This window comes from Mustela nivalis (genome assembly GCF_964662115.1).
Source record: "Mustela nivalis genome assembly, chromosome: 6".
Taxonomy (NCBI): Eukaryota; Metazoa; Chordata; class Mammalia; order Carnivora; family Mustelidae; genus Mustela; species Mustela nivalis.
The window spans coordinates 82,938,255-82,959,753 of NC_139025.1; the positions used below are offsets into that span (position 1 = coordinate 82,938,255).

General features: G+C 37.5%; 1 protein-coding gene across 4 annotated transcripts in view; it reads right to left on the reverse strand.

The window, feature by feature from the left end:
• Window positions 1-21,499, reverse strand: part of WDR76 (WD repeat domain 76) — a 59,099-nt gene that overhangs the window by 14,124 nt on the left and 23,476 nt on the right. For all 4 annotated transcript variants that reach the window (XM_082735290.1, XM_082735292.1, XM_082735291.1 and 1 more), the window contains 6 exons: window positions 20,566-20,692; window positions 19,238-19,339; window positions 19,097-19,140; window positions 18,067-18,220; window positions 9,094-9,252; window positions 2,847-3,064 (listed from right to left, as the gene is read on the reverse strand). In XM_082735290.1, the coding sequence (XP_082591416.1) occupies window positions 2,847-3,064; window positions 9,094-9,252; window positions 18,067-18,220; window positions 19,097-19,140; window positions 19,238-19,339; window positions 20,566-20,692 (804 nt within the window). The remainder of the gene's footprint in view (window positions 1-2,846; window positions 3,065-9,093; window positions 9,253-18,066; window positions 18,221-19,096; window positions 19,141-19,237; window positions 19,340-20,565; window positions 20,693-21,499) is intronic.

Here is a 21,499-nt window from a genome sequence, read left to right on the forward strand (position 1 = left end):
ATGCACAGAAATCAGTTGCATTTCTATACACCAATAGCAAGACAGAAGAAAGAGAAATTAAGGAGTTGATCCCATTTACAATTGCACCCCAAACCATAAGACACCTAGGAATAAACCTAACCAAAGAGGCAAAGAATCTGTACTCAGAAAACTAAAAAGTGCTCATCAAAGAAATTGAGGAAGACACAAAGAAATGAAAAAACGTTCCATGCTCATGGATTGGAAGAACAAACACTGTCAAAATGTCTATGCTACCTAAAGCAATCTACACATTTAATGTAATCCCTAACAAAATACCATCAACTTTTCAAAGAAATGGAACAAATAATCCTAAAATTTATATGGAACCAGAAAAGATCCCAAATAGCCAGATGAACACTGAAAAAAAAAGCCGAAGTTGGTGGCATCACAATTCCAGACTTCAAGCTCTATTATAAAGCTATTATCATCAAGACTGTATGGTACTGGCAGAAAAACAGACACACAGATGAATGGAACAGAATAGAGAGCCCAGAAATGGACCCTCAACTCTATGGTCAACTAATCTCTGACAAAACAGGAAGGAATGTCCAACGGAAAAATGACAGTCTCTTCAACAAATGGTGTTGGGAAAATTGGACAACCACATGCAGAAAAATGAAAATGGACTATTTTCTTACACCACGCACAAAAATAGCCTCAAAATGGATGAAAGACCTCAATGCGAAACAGGAATCCATCAAAATCCTCCAGGAAACACAGGCAGCAAATTCTTTGACCTCAGCCACAGCAACTTCTTCCTAGAAACATCACCAAAGGCAACGGAAGCAAGGGCAAAAATGAACTATTGGGACTTCGTCAAGATTAAAAGCTCTTGCACAGCAAAGGAAACAATCAACAAAACCAAAAAATAACTGACAGAATGGGAGAAGATATTTGCAAATGATACATCAGATAAAGTGCGAGTATCCAAAATCTATAAAGAACTTATCAAACTCAACACCCGAAGAACAAATAATCCAATCAAGAAATGTGCAGAGGACATGAACAGACATTTCTGCAAAGAAGACATCCAGAGGGCCAAGAGATATATGAAAAAGTCCTCCATATCACTCGGCATCAGGGAAATACAAATCAAAACCACAATGAGATACCATCTCACACAAGTCGGAATGGCTAAAATTAACAAGTCAGGAAACAACAGACGTTGGAGAGGATGCTGAGAAAGGGGAATCCTTCTATATTTTTTATGGAAATGCAAGCTGGTACAGCCACTCTGGAAAACAACATGGAGATTCCTCAACAAGTTGAAAATAGAGCTACCCTACGACCCAGCATTCGCACTGCTGGGTATTTACCCTAAAGATACAAATGTAGTGATCTGAAGGGGGCACGTGCACCCGAATGTTTGTAGCAGCAATGTCCACAATAGCCAAACTATGGAAAGAACCTAGATGTCCATCAACAGATGAATGGATAAAGAAGATGTGGTGTATATATATACAATGGAGTAGTATGCAGGCATCAAAAGAAATGAAATCTTGCCATTTGCAACGATGTGGATGGAACTAGAGGGTATTATGCTGAGTGAAGTAAGTCAATCAGAGAAAGACAGTTATCATATGATCTCCCTGATAAGAGGAAGTTGAGAGGCAAAGTGGGAGGTTTAGGGGGTAGGGAAGGAAAAAATGAAACAAGGTGGGATTGGGAGGGAGACAAATCATAAGAGACTCTTACTCTCACAAAACAAACTGAGGAGAGGGTGGATGGGTTATGGACATTGGGGAAGGTATGTGCTATGGTGAGTGCTGTGAAGTGTGTAAACCTGACGATTCACAGACCTGTACCCCTGGGGCTAATAATACATTATTTGTTAATAAAAAATTAAAAAATTAAAAAAAATAACCTGTGGATTCTAAGTGTAGAAAACAATGTATCCATTAAGTATTATTGAGATAAAACAAGTTGATTTATTAGACTTTTCTCTGTTAAAAAAAAAAAAAAAGTAAATTCACATGATGCCAAATCCATAAGAATCTTTTTTATTTCCAAAAGAATCTCTCCTTAAAAAAAAATCATATTCAGGGACGCCTGGGTGGCTCAGTTGGTTAAGCAGCTGCCTTCGGCTCAGGTCATGATCCCAGCGTCCTGTGATCGAGTCCCACATCGGGCTTCTTGCTGGGCAGGGAGCCTGCTTCTCCCTCTACCTCTGCCTGCCATTCTGTCTGCCTGTGCTCGCTCTCTCTCCCTCAATCTGACAAATAAATAAAATCTAAAAAAAAAAAAAAAAAAAAAATCATATTCAGGGGTGCCTGGGTGGCTCAGTGGGTTAAGCCTCTGCCTTCGGCTCAGGTCATGATCTCAGGGTCCTGGGATTGAGCCCCGCATTGGGCTCTCTGCTCGACGGGGAGCCTGCTTCCCCCTCTCTCTCTGCCTACCTCTATTTATGCTCTGTCATATAAATAAATAAAATCTTTTAAAAAATCATATTCAATAAAACTTCAATTGGTGTAGAAAGAAAAATTATTTAGCTATGTGAGTATCAGAAAAATCAGTTATCTTTAACATCCAAACTACAGTAGTCCCTCAGGACACCTGGGTGGTTCAGTCGGTTAAACACCCGACTCTTGGTTTTAGCTCAGGTCATAATCTCAAGGTCCTGAGATCAAGTCCCACATTCAGCTCTGCACTTAGCAGGAAGTCTGCATGAGGATTCTCTCTCTCTCCTTCTCTCTCTCTGCACCACACCTTCCTGTTTGTACTCACATACACTCTCTCTCAAATGAATAAATCTTTAAAAAGTAAATAAACAGAACAGTATTTCTAACTTCAAAAGATTAAATCACAAAACTTTATGAAGAACATACCTCAATCCTGCAGTGATAAAATACTGTCTGTGCACTGGGTGGACATGAACAGTTCTTATTTTGCTCGAAGAAGAATTGATAAGTTTCTCATAAGAAGTTCCAGGTGTCCTTCTATCTACCAGTGATATATTTCCATTCCAATGTCCTACTATTAAATTGGAGGCATCTTCTCCCAAGAAGTCAAAAGAGGAAAAGCCACTTCTTTCATCTCTATATACCTAAGGATATAAATAACCACCAACGTATAAATTTTTTGGTAAAAAGGTTAAAAAATACTTTACCTAATAATTTCATTTATCCTCCCATCATCCCACAGAAAGCAAAATGCAAAATGATCATCCCATTCTACAGAAATGGAAACTGAGGCACAGATCAGCTGTGAGACTCACCTATAAACAAATGGCCCATCTACCATGTCAGGGTTACATGCCACATCTCTTAAATCCAATAAACCTCAGTTGCAGATCTATTCTGTAACACTTACTAGGAAATGAACTAAATGTAAATTCTACCCAGCTGAAATACCTTAATATATCAAGTAATTTTGCCAACCAAGTCCAAAAACATATGGCCAAATGCTCATCACTTACTCACTCTTGGTAGAAGTATAAATAAGTAAATAACAAGTTTCTGACAACTAATCAGAGTACACCTATCAAAATATTTAATGTTTGTACCCTCTGGCACAATAATTTATCTAAATATATATAAAGATGTCCATTGCAAGACTGCTATTGCAGGGACACCTGGGTGGCTCAGTGGGTTGAGGCCTCTGCCTTCATTCGGCTCAGGTCATGATCTCAGGGTCTTGGGATTGAGCCCCGCATCGGGATCTCTACTCGGCAGGGAGACTGCTTTCTCCCCTCTCTCTCTCTCTCTCTGTGTCTGCCTCTCTGCCTACTTGTGATCTCTGTCTGTCAAATAAATAAAATCTTAAAAAAAAAATTTTTTTTAAACCATAATTGTATTAAAAAATATAAAAGACTCCAATTGCATTAAGAAGCAACCTAAACATTCACCAAAAGAGACCTGTTTAAATAAATGATGGTACATCTCTACTTTGAAACACCACGCACTGCTATAAAGGATGAGATCGATTTGTACTACAATCTGTCCCTAATACCAAGTGAAAAAAGCCAGTTGCAAAAAAGTATGGATACGGTATGAATCCATTAGTGAAAAGTAAAAAAATATCCACCTCTATTTGCTTCTAAGTATATGTGCACTTTCTGGAAGCATACCTAACCACAATTCTTAACAATGAATCACTATTGCTGATTTTTAGTTAATAAAAAGTTATATATACTATTATAAACTGAGACTAACAAATTAATATACCGAAGGCATCACAACCCCTGTACATCCAAAAAGCCCCCAAATGATACCTTAAGTATTTAGTCAGTGTATCAAAATGGCTAAGTGCAGGGGTTTAATTGCAGTGGAGTCAGAGAGACCCACATGAAAATTCTAGCACTGCCATTCATGTCCCTGAGCAAGCCAATAAACCTCTTTACCTCAGTTTTCTCAACTGTTAAATGGCGATAACATTATTTATTTCATAGGGTGTTACAAGGCTTAACAATATATATAAAGCACTCTCAGGTTAATGCCTAACACAAAGTAACTGTTCCATCAGTAGTATCAGGAGCACATTAGTTATACAAGCAACATCATGGATGAATCTTAAAAGCATAATGCTAGGTGAGACAAGCCAGACATAAAAAGCTTCATACCATATGACTCCAATTACTTGACATTTTGGAGCAGACAAAATTATAGGGACAGTAATCATAACAGTGGTTGTCAGGAGTGTGGGAAAAGGCAGGGGACTGACTATAAAGGGTTCACAAGGTGATTTTTTCAGGTGATGGAAATTTTCTATATCTTGATTGTGATGGCAGTTACACAGGTACAGAAAATTTGCAAAACTCATAGAATCACACACTTAAAAGGACAAATTTTATTATATAGAACTTGCATCTCAATAAATCTGACTTTAAATATGTAAGTAGAGAAATCTAAGAACTCAATACTAAAAAGACAGATAACCCAATTAAAACTTAGGCAAAGAATCCAACATTTAGAGAAACCAACAGTTCTCTAAAGAAATAAAAATGGCCAATAAGCAGATGAAAAGACACTCAGCATCACTAATCATTAGGGAAATGAGGGTCAAAACCATAATGACATAAGACTTCATACTCACTAGGATGGCTACAGTCACCAACAGTAAGTGTTGACAAGGATGTGGAAAAATTGGAATACTCATGTTTGTTCAGTATGTAAATGGTGAAGCCACTTTGGGAAACAGTTTGGTAGTTCCTCAAGATATTAAACACAGAGTTATCATATGATCAAGCAATTCCACTTCTAGGTATATACCCAAGCGAAATCAAAGAATATGTTCACACAAAACTTGTACATCAAACAAAAAAGCAAAAACAAAACAAAACAAAACTTGTACATCAATGTCCACAACATTATTTTCAATATTAAGAATAGAAACAACGCAAAATGTTCAACTAACGAATGGGTGAGCAAAATGTGATATATCTATACAGTGAAATATTATTCAGCCATAAAAAGGAATGAAGTAATGACACATTCTACAACATGGATGAACTCTGAAAACATTGTTATGTAGAAGAATGCAGTCACAAAAGACTACAAATTGTGTGACTCCATTATATGAAATGTCCGGAAAGTTATATACTGCCTGGGTGGCACAGTTGGTTGAGAGGCTGACTCTTGATTTCAACTCAGATAATACTCAGGTTCCTGGGATTGAGTCCTGAGTTAGCACAGAGTCTATTTCAGGATTCTCTCTCTCCTTTTGCCTCTGCCCCTCCCCCTGCTCACTTAGGCACTCCCTCTCAAATAAATCTTTTTTTTTTTTTTTTTTTTAATTTGAGAGAGAGAGAGACTGAGAAAACAAATGGGAGGAGGGCAGTGGGAGAAGTAGACTCCCTGTGGAGCAGGGACCAGGGAGCCTGAAGCAGGACTCAATCCCAGGACCCTGGGAAAATAACCTGAGCTGAAGGCAAAAGCTTAACCAACTGAGCCACCAAGGAGCCCTCAAACAAATAAATCTTTAAAAAAGAAAAAAAGAAAAAGAAAAACACACACCTAACATCACCCTCAATGATGAAAAATTGAGTTTTTCCTCTAAAATCAGGACCAAGGCAAAGATGTATACTCTCAACAGTTTTATTCAACATAGTACTGGAAGTCCTAGCACAACAGACAAAAAAGAAATAAAAAGCATCCAAATTGGTAAGGAAAACATTAACACTGTCACTATCTGCAGATCTCATAATACTTCACATAGAAAACCCTGAGGACTTCACCAAAAAGCTTTCACAAGTAATAAATGAACTCAGGAAAGTTGCAGGATACAAAATTAATATAAAGAAATATGTTGCACTTCCATACGACCCATAATAACAAAGTAGCAGAAAGAGAAACTAAGAAACAATTCCATTTACAACTGCACTAAAAAGGGGTGTCTGCCTGGGTGGCCCAGTTGGTTAAGTGTCCACCTCTGGGTTTTGGCTCAGGTCATGATCTCAGGGTCATGAGGTCAAGCCCCATGTCAGGCTCTGTGCTCACTGCAGAGCGTGCTTGAGACTTTCTCTCCCTTTCCCTCCATCCTTAACCTTCCATTCTCTCTCACTCTCAAATAAATAAATAAATCTTAAAAAAAAAAAATTGTACCAAAAGAAATAGCTAGGAATAAATTTAACCAAGGACATAAAAGACCTGTACTATGAAAACTATAAAATGATCAAAGAAACTGGAGATGACACAAACAAATGGAAAGATACACCATAATCACAGATGGAAAGAACCAATACCATTAAAATGTCTATACTATGCAAAGCAATCTAAAGATTCAATACAATCTCTATTAACATACCAAAAGCATTTTTCACAGAGCTAGAACTAATAATCCCAAAATCTGTATGGAACCATAAAACCATCAAAATAAGCAAAGCAATCTTGAGAAAGAACAAAGATGGGAGTTATCACAATCTCGGATTTCAAGATACATTACAAAGTTGTAGTAATCAAAACAGTACAGTATTGGGACAACAGATCAGTGGAGCAGAACAGAGAACCCAGAAATAAACCCATGCTTATATGGTCAATTAATCTAGGACAAAGAAGGCAAAAATATACAATGGGGAAGACAGTCTCTTCAATAAATGGTGCTGGGAAAACTGGATAGCTACATGAAAAAAACGAAACTGGACCACTTTCTGACACCATATACAAAGATAAACCCAAATGGTGGTGCTTAGCTATCTCCGTTGGTAAAGTATGATACTCCTAATTTTGGTGTCACGAGTTCAAGCCCTACATTAGGTGTAGAGCTTACTTTTAAAAATTAATTAATTAATAAAAACTAAAAATGGATTAAAGACCTAAATGTGAAATATGAAACCATACAACTCCTAAAAGAAAGCACAGGCAGTAATCTCTTTGACACCAGACTTAGCAACATTTTTCTAGGCATGTCTCCTAAGGAAAGGGAAACAAACACAAAAATAAACTATTAGGACTACATCAAAATAAGCAGCTTTTGTACAGCAAAGGAAACCATTAAAAAAATAAAAATAAAAAGGCAACCTACCAAATGGGATAAGATATTTGCAAATAATATATTTGATAAGGAACTAATATCCCTTATATATCTGGAACATATATAGAGAATGAATATATAAAGAACTTAACTCAATACCAAAAAACCTCCAAGTAATTCAATTAAGAGGATACAGACATTTTTCCAAAGATACGGAGACAGCCAACAGACACATGAAATGATGCTCAATATCACTGATTATCAGGGAAATGCAAATCAAAATCACAATGAGATCTCACATTATTCCTGTTAGAATAACTACTATCAAAAAGACAAGAAATAGCAAGTACTGGCAAAGATGTGAAGAAAAAGGAATGCCTGTGCACCGTTGGTAGGAATGTAAATTAGTAGAGCCACCACAGAAACAGTATGCAGGTTCCTCAAAAAAACTAAAAATAGGAAAACTATATAATCCAGTAATTCTACTAGTATTTACCCAAAGAAAATGAAAACACTAACTCATAAAGATATATATACCCTTGGGAGGGAGACAAACCATAAGTGACTTGTAATCTCACAAAAAGAACTGAGGGTTGCTGGGGGGGGGGGGGTTATGGACATTGGGGAGGGTATGTGCTAAGGTGAGTGCTGTGAAGTGTGGTAAACCTGCCGATTCACAGACCTGTACCCCTGGGGATAAAAATATGTTTATAAAAAATAAAAATTTTTTTAAAAAAGATATATATACCCTTATGTTCACTACACATGTCCACTGAGGATGAATGAATAAAGATGCTGCGATGTGTGTGTGTGTGTGTATGTATGCAATGCGATATTACTCAGCCATAAAAAAAAGAATTGAGATCTTGCCATTTGTAACAACACACATGGACATAGAGGACATTTTGCTAAATGAAGTTAAGTGAGACAGAGAAAGACAAATAGCACTTATATGGAATCTAAAAAACAAATGAACAAAACCAAAAATGGCAGAAACAGACCATAAGTAGAACAAACTGTTGGTTGCCAGAGGGATTCAGAGGGGTGGGGGAAGAATGGCCGAAAAGAGTAAAGGGGAATGGCAGATACAGGCTTCTAGTAATGGAATGAATATGGGAATAAAAAAGGATAAAATGTACAGCACAGGGAATTTATTCAATGGCATTGCAGTAGTAGCAACTGTATGGTGACAGATGGTAGCCACACTTGGCAGTGAGCACAGCATAATGTACAGAGTTGAATTACTATGTAGTACACCTGAAACTAATGAAACACTGTGTGTCAACTATACTTCAATAAAAAGAGAGTAATACACAATAAAAACTTTTTACACAAGTTAAAAAATAAGAGCAAACACTAATGTGTCTGGCTGCATTATGACCACTTTATCTGCCTTAAGTCATTCAATCCTCATGACAACCCTATGAGGTAGGTACTATTACTATACCATTTCACAACTAAGGAAATTGATGCACAAAGAGGTTAAATAACTTCCAAAGTCACACAAGTAGTAACAGATGGTACGATTCAAACTTAGTGTAATTCTAAAGTTCCTATTCTATACCACTTCACCCATTCTGATTGGTATGATAATCATTCATGTGGCATTTCATAAAGAATCCAGACTATCACCTCAAATCAGTATGTAAATATACTAACATTTACCTCTTCAAAAACAGCCCTTGAAAAATCTCCACAGCGTAATGTGCCATCATAGCTCAGTGACAGTATGTGAGCCGGATTGGCGGGTGAGAAGTAAAGACAGCTAACTGGCTGAGTGTGGGGCTGGAAAACATAAACTCCATCTTCTTTAGATTGGTGAGTCTGTAAGAGAGTTGGGGGCAGGGAGAAAGACAAAAACTAGTGAAAAGTAGTAACACTTTCTGTCATTAAAATGTTTATGTCTGTATTACATTCAATCTTTCCTTAGTCTGTAATTATACTCACAACCTCATTCAGAAAGTCATCACTAAATTACTTTTTTCTAATTTTCAATCCAACAATACTGTCACATTTAACAGTTTCCAGCTTTTTGAAACTAGCAAACTAGTTTTTTCATAATGCAGAAGGAAAATAATTATTACTATGACTTTAGTTCATGAAATCATCAGGAAATGAGAAATCTACTCTTTATTTCACATACAGCATAATTCCCTAATACTAAAAATACTGGAAAAAGAAAAAACAATACCATACTACTTTGCTTCCTCAACATGCTTCTATAAATCATCCTAAGCACAATTTTCATAAGGTATTTGGTCCTGACACAAAGTGATAATTTTAAAGATTTTATTTATTTATTTGACAGAAAGAGATATCACAAGTAGGTAGAGAGGCAGGCAGAGAGAGAAAAGAGGAAGCAGGCTCCTTGCTGAGCAGAGAGCCAGATATGGGACTAGATCCCAGGACCCCGGGATCATGACCTGAGCTGAAGGCAGAGGCTTTAATCCACTGAGCCACCCAGGCGCCCCCAAAGTGATAATTTTAAAAATATTTTATCTCGGGGGCTTCTGACGCTTGATTTTAGCTCCGTTTTCATCCCAGGGTCATGAGTTCAAGCCCCATGTTCTATCCCCATGTTCTAAATACACCATTGCAACTGAAAATGCGTATGTTTCAATTCCACATTAATATTCTTACTACTTCGGGATGCCTGGGTGGCTCAGTTGGTTGGACGACTGCCTTCGGCTCAGGTCATGATCCTGGAGTCCCGGGATCGAGTCCCGCATCGGACTCCCAGCTCCATGGGGAGTCTGCTTCTCTCTCTGACCTTCTCCTCGTTCATGCTCTCGCTCACTGTCTCTCTCTCAAGTAAATAAATAAAATCTTTAAAAAAAAAAAAAAAAAAAAAAAAAAAATATTCTTACTACTTCTAGGGATTATCCTTTCCACAACTAGATTACCAATTCCTAAATCATCACTTCTCAGATCTGGATAAGCTATATTCTTTTTTTTTTTTTTTTAAGATTTTATTTATTTATTTGACAGAGAACACAAGTAGGCAGAGAGGCAGGCAGAGAGAGAGGGGGAAGCAGGCTCTCCGCTGAGCAGAGAGCCCGATGCGGGGCTCGATCCCAGGACTCTGGGATCATGACCTGAGCCGAAGGCAGAGGCTTTAACCCACTGAGCCACCCAGGTGCCCCTAAGCTGTATTCTTATGGCATATGTCATATTATGAAAGAAAACTATCATTTCCAAATCTGGCTTAATCTGCTCTGAAACACTTGAGCTGAAATACTTGAGCATCTTTCATTTTAAATTTAAACAAAACAATTTTTTTTTTAAAGGAAAGGAAGGGAAAAAATTATAATCATATTCACTCCTCCTACCCAGAGTTAACCATTGTTAGTATCTTCACATAATTGTGCATAGCATTTTTCAGAATAACAAAAAACGATCCATTGTTACAAAAAACTTAAATACAGAAATGTAGAAAGATAATTATTAAAAATCACTCCAAATCCAAAATTAACTAAATTATCACTAAAATACTATTATTAATATAAATATCTTTGTATGTACTTACACAGATAGAATGACAGACAAATTAAAAAAAAAAAAGACCATGCTATACATGCCATTTTTAATAGGACTAAATATTAACTACACTTCAAAATAATTAAAGAAAATCAAGCTGAATTTCTTTAGTTTGAGTACAGCTGACCCTTGTACAACATGGGGATTTGGCACACCAGCTCACCATGCAGTTGAACCATGTATAACTTTTGACTACGTAAAAACTTAACTGCTCATACCCTACTGTTGACCAACATCCTTAATAATAACATATACAGTCAATTAACACATTTTGTACAATATGCATATTATATACTGTACTTCTGCAGTAGAGAAAACCAGAGAAAAAATATTAAAACCATAAGGAAAAGAAAATACATTTACAGGACTGCATTGTTTTTCAATACCCTAAGTTTATGTCATCTGTTTACAAGATGAATCATCTGTCAGTACTTCTCAATACTGTCTTAGGGGCGCTTGGGTGGCTCAGTTGGTTAAGTAACTGCCTTCGGCTTAAGTTATGATCCTGGAGTCCCCAGATCGAGTCCCACATCGGGCTCCCTGCTCAGCAGGGAGTCTGCTTCTCCCTGTGACCCCTCCCCTCTCATTCTCTCTCTTATAAATAAAATCTTAAAAAAAAAAAAATACTGTCTTACATGATACAAAACACTTCAAATAGTATATGTATTACTAACACTAAACATCAAAAATGAAAACATAGGGGCGCCTGGGTTGCTTAGCCGTTAAGTGTCTGCCTTTGGCTCAGGTCATGACCCCGGAGTCCTGGGATCGAGCCTCACATGGGGCTCCACCTCAGTAGGAAGGCTGCTTCTCTCCCTCTCCCACTCTGCTGCTTCTGTTCCTTCTCTCGCTGTCTCTATCAAATAAATAAATAGAATCTTAAAAAAAAAAAGCAAACATAATGTGAAATCCATATTTACTGCATTGATAATAAAGTGGCAATCCGACTGCTTTATGATAGCCTAGTGTAATCAATACAGTAGCTTTACAGTAGCATAGTCTATACACAAATGAATGAATCCTTATAAAATTTTGATGGTGTATGGTATTACAGTCATGTCACAACACAGTACTGGAAACACTTTAAAAAAAATAAACCACTAGGGGCGCCTGGGTAGCTCAGTGGGTTAAACCACTGCCTTCAGCTCAGGTCCTAGGATGGAGTCCCGCATCGGGCTCTCAGCTCAGCAGGGAGCCTGCTTCCTCCCCTCTCTCTCTCTCTGCCTGCCTCTGTGCCTACTTGTGATCTCTCTCTGTCAAATAAATAAATAAAATCTTTTTTTTTAATAAAATCTTAAAAAAAAAAAAACAACCACTTGCCTATGTTGATAGGCTGATAGAAAGTATCTTTAATTACAAGAAAGAAAGGTATACTGTATGGTAATATCATTCTTTGAAAGCAAAATTATAAAACAGTAAGAAAGCTAACACATTATTAATTTTGTATTAACTACTACTCACCTATGCCTATGTAAGGATAGGCTATCCACTTTCATACAAGTTTTGCACATGATGTTCTTCATAATGACTACTTACGCAATGAGGATGATAATGACACAAAAATGTCTCATTTACTTCTTGCTGTACAGTTACTAGATTTTCACATGAAGACAGACACATATACAACAGATAAATTTGTTAACTGTACCACAGGATGACTATTTACTAAATCAATGGATTGACGTCATAAAGGTCTTCATCCTTGCTATCTTTATGCTGAGTAGGCTGAAGAAGAGGAGGAGCTGAGTGTTGCTATCTCAGGGGTGACAGCAATAGAAAAGGTGGAGAAGGTAGATGAAGATGCAGGAGCGGGAGGCACACAGAGTGTAACTTTATGAAATACATCATAATTTGTCTTTTTTTTCATTTCTCTAAAAATGTTTCTAAACATACAGTACCTATTCTTCTTCCACCATTTGCTTTACAGTGTCCATACAATAGAAGGGCCCACGTCATAAAAGAAGTAGCTATCTTGAATACTCAAAATACTTATGCCAGATTGTCAATTTTTTTTTAACATAGAATGTATTATTTGTTTCGGGGTACACGTCTGTGAATCATCAGTCTTCTACAATTCACAGCACTCACTATACCACATACCCTCCCCAGTGTCCATCACCTAGCCACCCTATCCCTCCCCACCCCTCTTCAGCAGCCCTCAGTTTGTTTCCTGAGATTAAGAGTGTCAATTTGTTTTCTAACACTGCTTCATCATCTGGCACTGGTTCAGAAGTACCATCTCCACCAAGCACTCTTCTCTAAATTCCTCTGATGGAGAATCTCTTGGTCCTTGAATTCCTCCAAGATCCATATCCTGAAACCCTTCACCCCCACCATTTTTGCCATAACCACAATCTCTTTCATGATTTCCTTGTCTCTGTTATAAATCCTGTGAAGTCATATACAACATCGGGACACAGTTTTCTCTAGCAGGAATTTATTCTGTTCAGGCTTGATTGCTTTCCTGGCTTTTTCTGTAACAACAATGGTATCTTCAATGGTGTTCTCTTTCCAGACTTTCATGTTTTCTCTACAGGGCATCTCTTCCATGGCCTTGACAACCTTTTCTATAGAGCACCATGTGTTATGAGCCTTAAACATCCTTAATGACCCCCTGATCTAGAGGCTCACCATATTTGGGAGCAACATTTTCATGCCTTTGGTGTTGAACTCAAGGAGTTCTGGGAAGCCAGGGACATTGTCCAGTATCAGAAGAAATTTAAAAGGCAGTCCCTTACTGACAAAGTACTTCCTGATGTCAGAGAAAAAGCACTGATGAATCCAATCCAAAAAAGTGCTCGTTTAGGACTTCCTGTTGTACAGCCAAAAGACTGGCAGCTGGTGTTTATCTTTTCCCTTGGAGGTCAGGGATTAGCAGCTTTATAGATGAGGGCAGTCCTGATCATGAACCCAACTGTATTTATGCAGAAGAGTTAGCCTATTCCTTCCTGCCTTCAAACCTGGCGCTCACCTCTCTTCCTTACTAATAAATGTCCTTTGTGGCATTTTTTTTACCCAATGCACTTTCCTCTGAATTAGAAACCTGCTCAGGCAGATATCCTTTCTCACTAATTTTCTTAATGGTGTCTGAGAACTTGTCTGCACTCTTGGGTCAGCAGAAGCTGCTTGCTATCCTGACATATTTTTAAACCAAACTTCTAAAAATTATCAAACCATCCTTTGCCAGCATTAAATTCCCCAGCTTCAGATCTTTCACCTTCCATTTGTTTTGTCATATGATGACTAATTTTTCTTAAATCGTATTAGTCTACAGGTATGTCTTCCTTGGGGCAATCCTATACCCACATAAAAGCCACATCTTCAATATGAAGTGCAACAGTGTTTGTCTAGTTGCTAATTGTTTCTTCTAATTTCCATTATGCTTGAATTGCTCTGTCCGTGTTAGATGCTCTGATATATGTTGACTCTTCCTCCCAGTATCTGACATCAGTTCATTTTTTTCCTCAGAAAAAGATAAGCTTTTCTGTAGCCAAGGAGCAGGAGGAGGGAAGTAGATAGGTGGGTTTCAGCTGAAATAGCAAGCAGTATTTGTTGGAGTTCCTAGACTACGAGATTCTATTCATTATTTTGTATCAGGATTTATACCATCTACTTGGCTGGTTTGTGGGGAAGGAGGTGGCTAAACCACTCCAAAAGACCAAGAAAATTTCCCTCTAGAGAATTTAGTCCTACTGTTCACTTTTCCCACTTCCCCTGTTTTCCCCCTTTTCCCCTCAGCAGCCATTTCCCTATTCCTCACTCGAAACAGGAAAAATCTAAAAATCTACTCAATGTACCTCTCTTCAAGTTTTGAGACAAAGGTGAAAATCCTCAGGATTCGGTCAATTCACCAATATGGATTTCGGCTGTAGGACAAGGTAGAAGCTAAACCATGCTGTGGCCTCCCCACCCTCCAGCTGAGCTAAAGAAGTACACTGCATTATTGCTCTAAGAGTTTTTTGGTGTTTTGTTTTGCTTTACTTACTGATTTGACTGCTTTTTGCTCATTCTATGGAAAATTCCAATTGTCCATTTCAATTAGAATATACCTGATTCTGGGTGGCTCAGTGGGTTAAAGCCTCTGCCTTCAGCTGGGTGACTGGGTGGCTAAGTGGGTTAAAGCCTCTGCCTTCGGCTCAGGTCATTATCCCAGGGTTCTGGGATCCAGCCCTGCACCAGGCTCTCTGCTAGAGAGCCTGCTTCCCCCACCTCTCTGCCTGTCTCTCTTATCATCTCTGTCAAATAAATAAATAAAATCTTTAAAAATAATAATAATAATAATATACCAGGTTAACAGAGCTTCTAGAGGCACCTGGTTCAGTCAGTGGAGCATGCAACTCGTGGTCTTAGGGTTGTGAATTCAAGTATCACATTAGATATGAAGATTACTTAAAAATAAAATCCTAGGGGCGCCTGGGTGGCTCAGTGGGTTAAGCCACTGCCTTCGGCTCGGGTCATGGTCCCAGGGTCCTGGGATCGGGTCCCGCATGGGGCTCTCTGCTCGGCAGGGGGCCTGCTTCCCTTCATCTCTCTCTGCCTGCCTCTCTGCCTGCTTGTGATCTCTCTCTGTCAAATGATTAAATAAAATCTTTAAAAAAAAAATAAATAAATAAAAATAAAAATAAAACCCTAGGTTAAGAAACAAAGCAGAGAAAGAAAAAAGGCAAACCAAGAGAACAAACTTATAACTATAGAGAACAAACCGATGGTTACCAGAGGGAGGGTGGGAGGGAGGATGGGTAACACAGGCCAAGGGAATTAAGAGTCCATTTATCATTATGAGCACTGAGTCACGTGTTGAATTGCTGAATCACTCTTTGTATACCTGAAACTCATCCAACACTGTTAACTATACTGGAATTAAAATAAATTTATTTATTTGTTAAAAATAAATAAATAAAATAAAATCCTAGGGGAAAAAAAGAGTACTTCTTACTACTTTAAATCTAATTGAATCTAAGACTAGTTTGTTATGAGCGGGTCATGATCTCAGGGTCCTGGGACCGAGCGCCACACTGGGCTCCCTGCTCGGCAGGAGGTCTGCTTCTTCTTCTCCCACTTCCCACTACTTGTGTTCCCCCTCTCGCTGTGTCTCTGTGTCAAATAAATAAACAAAAAATCTTAAAAAAAAAAAACAAAAACAAAAACCCAGTATGGTAATTCTAAAAAAGGAGATGGGGCCTTGGCCCAACGTAATCCCTCTTGTTCATTCCTTTGCTGTCTATACTCTAGCCACACAAACATTATTTCAGGTCCTTAAATGTATCAGGTAGGCTTTCCCCTTTCTAGTAAGGTCCTTGACATGCTCCCCCCCACCGGCCTAAAATACCCTTTCCCCTTTCTTTACTTGGTCTACACCTTAGCTTTCAAATCTCATCTCAGTTCCTCAAGGAAGCTTGTCCTAAACCTCTAAATTAGGTCAGCCCCGTGTCATATGTTTTCATTTACAGTACTTTTCCTTCAGGCCATTAATCACAGTATATAATTCACTCCACTTATCAAATATGTAATTACATATTTGGCCATTATTTCATTAATGCTGTTTTGGCCACTAAATTCTAAACGCTAAGAGGGCAGAGACAGTCTTTTGCTCACAAATGTTTAATAGCTGGGAAATCATGAGAATATTACTAAACACAAAATAATAAATGTGGAATGAACAAAGAAATGAATGGGAAAATGGGTGACTCAGTAAAGGATAACAACTTTTGATTCTAGGTGACCCTAGGAACCTGACAGAAAGTTAAGAGGAAAAACTGAGGGAGTGTCAAGGCAGTTCAATAGGGGAAAGGATAATCTTCTCAACAAATGACAACTGGGGGATGCCTGGGTGGCTCAGTTGCTTAAGTGTCTCTCTTTGGCTCAGGTCATGATCCCAGGGTCCTGGGATTGAGTCCTGTATTGGGCTCCTTGCTCAGGAGGGAGCCTGCTTCTCCCTCTGCCTGCTGTTCACCCAAGCTTGTGCGCTCTCTCTCTCTCTGACAAATAAATAAATAAATCTTTTTTATAAATTTTTTTTAAAAGATTTTATTTATTTGACAGAGAGAGATAACAAAGCAGGTATACAGGCAGAGAGAGAGAGAGGAGGAAGCAGGCTCCCCGCTGAGCAGAGAGCCCGATGCCCCATCCCTCTAACTATTTTTAAAATTTCTGGGGCACTTGGGTGGCTCAGTCGATAAACATCTGCCTTTGGCTCAGGTCATGATCCTGTAGTATTGGGATCGAATCACCACGTCAGGCCCCTTGCTCAGCAGACTCTCCCTCTCCCTCTGTTCTTTCTCTCTCTCTTGCTCACTCTCTCTCTCAAATAAGTAAATAAAATCTTTTTTAAAAAATCTAAAAATAAATAAAGTTTTCAGACTGGGAAAAATATCTTCCTAGGGCTCTGCTTAGGATAATCCCATTCAGGGGTGCCTGGGTGGCTCAGTGGGTTAAAGCCTTTGCCTTTGGCTCAGGTCATGATCCCAGGGTTCTGGGATCGAGCCCCGCATCGGGCTCTCTGCTCAGCAGGGAGCCTGCCTTCCCCTCTCTCTCGGCCTGCCTCTCTGCCTACTTGTGCTATCTCTCTCTCTCTCCCCTCCCCGGCCCCGTCAGATAAATAAATAAAACTTAAAAAAAAAAAGAGGGTGCCTGGGTGGCTCAGTCAGTTAAGCATCTGCCTTCAGTTCAGGTCATGATCCCAGGGTCCTGGGATCAAGTCCCACCTCTGGGCTCCCTGTGCAGCAGGGAGTCTGCTTCTCCCCCTGCCCCTCCCCCATGCCCATGCTTGCCTGCTCTCGTGCTCTCTCTCACAAACATAAATAAAAATATTATAAATAAATAAACACAATCAGAAAACTAAGAATTTTGTGTCATCTTTTCATATTTACATTTAAAGGTATAATTGTTTCCTGGCAATTAATTTATGCTCAGTTGACTATTAATGAAATAAATAATGTTTAAGTTCTAGAAAGCCAACAAAAATTTCTTGATTTCTAAAATCTGGAATCACAAAGTACAAAACTATAAATCTCAAGTAACATCTATAAAACATGTGGCTGTAGGCCATTCTCCTATAGACTATTTCAGTCAAACTTTATTACTTTCAAAAAATTAACTTACCAAATCCCAAAGTCCAACTTGCCCAGATTTGGCCCCAGCTGCCACCAAAGTTCTAATTTCTGATGGGTGGAGAGCCACAGAAAATATTGCACCTCTGGTGACTTTATGAACAGTATCTTCATTAATGACCATGCCACTTAAATTGGCTTTATAGCTGAGGAAAAGAAGTTAAATTTTAGAAGTGAAACCAATCAGTAGTCAAAATAACTAAAAGATGACTCAAAAAATAAAAGAGACACAGTTAGTGAAAACAGTCAACCTCCTAATAATCAAGGAAATCAAATTAAAGAATGGGATACTATTTTTCACTTACAAAAGGTAGCAGGCTGCAGTTAAAACATACATTCACTCACAGTGCTAGTGGCATAGTAAATTCATATGAGATTTTTAGAAGAAAAAGATTTTAGAAAACAATTCAGTAATGTATACTAAAGCCAGAAAAATGTCCCTTAATACTTGAGTCATTAATCTCACTTCTGGAATCTATCCTAAAGAATTAACCCACCATCACACATATACACTTTAATGTATGTACACATATAACTAAATACGCAACTAACCACACAAAACTAAACTGAATATAATTCCAAATACCAACAAAGTCAGAAAAAGTTAAGTAAATGAAATAGTATGCAATTAATCAATAAATTCAAAGACTCTAGTAACATAATATCAATGTTTTGTAACTATAATATTAATGAAATGCATAATGCAAATTTATATATACACTAGAATAAACTAAAAATGTACATGGATTCACTCATTTATTAAATAATGAGTGAACATATATCATGTACCAGGCACCATTTGGTTACTGAGACAAAATCCCAGCATTTAGGAAACTCGTATCATAGCGGTATTGCAAGTGGCAATAGTTGGAAGAAAATATACAAAAACAACAAATGCTAGGATAGAAATATTATAGGTAATCATTTCACCTCATTTTCAAAACTTCTTGTAATGGTATATGATCTTTATAATTTAAAGACTGTAGAAAATATAAATCAAATGCATGGGATTTTTAACTCACCTTTTAATGTTAACTAACTCCTTCTCAGTATTCTTAATACTTGTCTGAAACAATGAAAAATACCAAAGCATTAAGTTAACATATGTACTGAAATTTCCTTAACAGATAATTCTAAAAGCCGTAAGCCCTCCCAAGTGATACCTTGCTCACTTCTGCCCAAGTCTGTAAGAATCTTTTAAATAGTTCACTGTCATCATCTTGATTTTCAGGAGTCATTTCTAAAGGCCCAGGAGGTAACAAAGGCTGTTATAAAAAATAAGAAAATAAAGACTAAAATGAGAAATAAAATGGGTTGATTATTGCTCTGCCCTAGAATGTAAGTTTTTTAGTACTCTACTTTCAGTACCAACATAGGTGACACATCATTAGCATTCAAAAACAGTTGTTCAGTGAATGACTGCCAGGTATATCCTATAAACTAATAACATATATTACCCTATTTAATCCTCATAATAATCCAGTGAATGAGATACCACGTTTTAAAGAGATAATAATGAATCTTAGAGAAGTTACCTTGTCAAAAGTTACAATGCCAAGAACAGGAGTTGCTAGGAATGGATTCAGATTGGTTCAATTGCATTACTCAGAGCAAAGTTATTACTTTATGCCAGCGATTTTTTAAATCATAGGTTGTAACCCATGCATTGTGAAAGCATTTCAATGTATTATAGCCAGCAATGTTTTAATGAAAAACAAAAGAATAGAAAATACAAAAAGTACATCACATGCAATGAGTATTAAGTATCATTTCACAAGTGTTGCTTCAGTTGTGTGGCATTAATGAGTTAAATGTAAATAAATCTACCATGGGCGGAGGCTTCAGAAATAACTGGAAAGCTACTCTCCCCAAGCACCTTAATTTGCAATTAGCTCCCAAAGCACCAATCTAATTAGTGTTACCTTCTAAAGTGTAATTAAGCACTTAGATAAAAGTATTAAAAACAGTGGGTACACTTGAATAAAAAAATGATTAAAATATTATTTAGATAATAAACTTGGTAAGTATAAGTAAAACTCTTTCTATTCACTCATAGTACAAAGTTATACTACAGCAAGGGACCATCACCATTATCACATATTATGCATTATTAATAACATTAATACTACCATTTATTGTTTATTTACTAAGCCCTTAACACAGTATACAGAACTTTATAGATACTGTTTCACTTAACTCCCACAAATCCTCTTTGAAATTTCTATACTGTTGCTTTTGCCACTTTAAATATGGGGAAACTGGGGCTCAGAAAGTTTAAGTAATTCACCCATAATTCCATAGCATTTAAGCCTACAAAAATTCAAACTAGTCTTTATGATTTTGACATTTTAATCATTAAACAAGAATCAGTCAAGTATGTACTTAATAAAGAACCTATTAAAGAAATTTAATGACCTTTAAAATCTAGTTTCAAACATTTCAAATTTTTCAGTATTTTATTGAGTAATATATTGTTTTTGCACTTTCTTACATTTTCATCTGCAATTACTGTCGGCTGGGCTGGGGGTGCTGGTAATGACACTCCTGAAGGATCTACTTTTAATAATCTCATTGACCTTCTACATCCAGTCCCATTTTCTTTCTTCTTTGGCTTTTTCCTAAAGGAGTAAGGGAAAAAAATTCAAGTTATAAAACAGTGATCTGTATTTGTTAATATTAAGGAGATAACTTCCAGGAATGTATCTCATAGATATACTCACACATTACAAAAATACACGTACATGACTACACTGATTCTAACTGAACATTTATGTTTCCATGCTTTTAAATAAAATCCTAAATGTTCACCATGGAGAGGTGAGAGGTGTTAAAACAAATCATGGTATACATCTCTAAGAGAATAATATGCAAACATAAGAAGAATGAAATAGACCTTTGCACACTGATATGACATGAATTCTTCGATATAAGAAGGAAAAACAAGGTCCAGTACATGCTGAATATGCTTCCATTTTTTTTTGAGAGAAAGGTTATGTACACACATGTTTTTGTACACACTAAGAATAACTATTAAAGAATACACATGAAACTACTAACAGTGGTTTCTTCTAGGGAGAAGGCCTGGAGAACTAAGGTCTAAAATGGAAAAGAGGGGCGCCTGGGTGGCTCAGAGGGTTAAGGCCTCTGCCCTCGGCTCAGGTCATGATCTCAGGGTCCTGAGATCGAGCCCCGCATCGGGCTCTCCGCTCAGCAGGGAGCCTGCTTCCCTTCCTCTCTCTCTGCCTGCCTCTCTGCCTACTTGTGATCTCTGTCTGTCAAATAAATAAATAAAATCTTAAAAAAAATAAAAAATAAATAAAATGGAAAAGAGATTTAAATGTTCCACTGCATTTCCTTCCATATAGTTTACTTTTTAAAATCATATACATACCCTACTTCTTTTGTGCACTATTTTTTCATTTTAA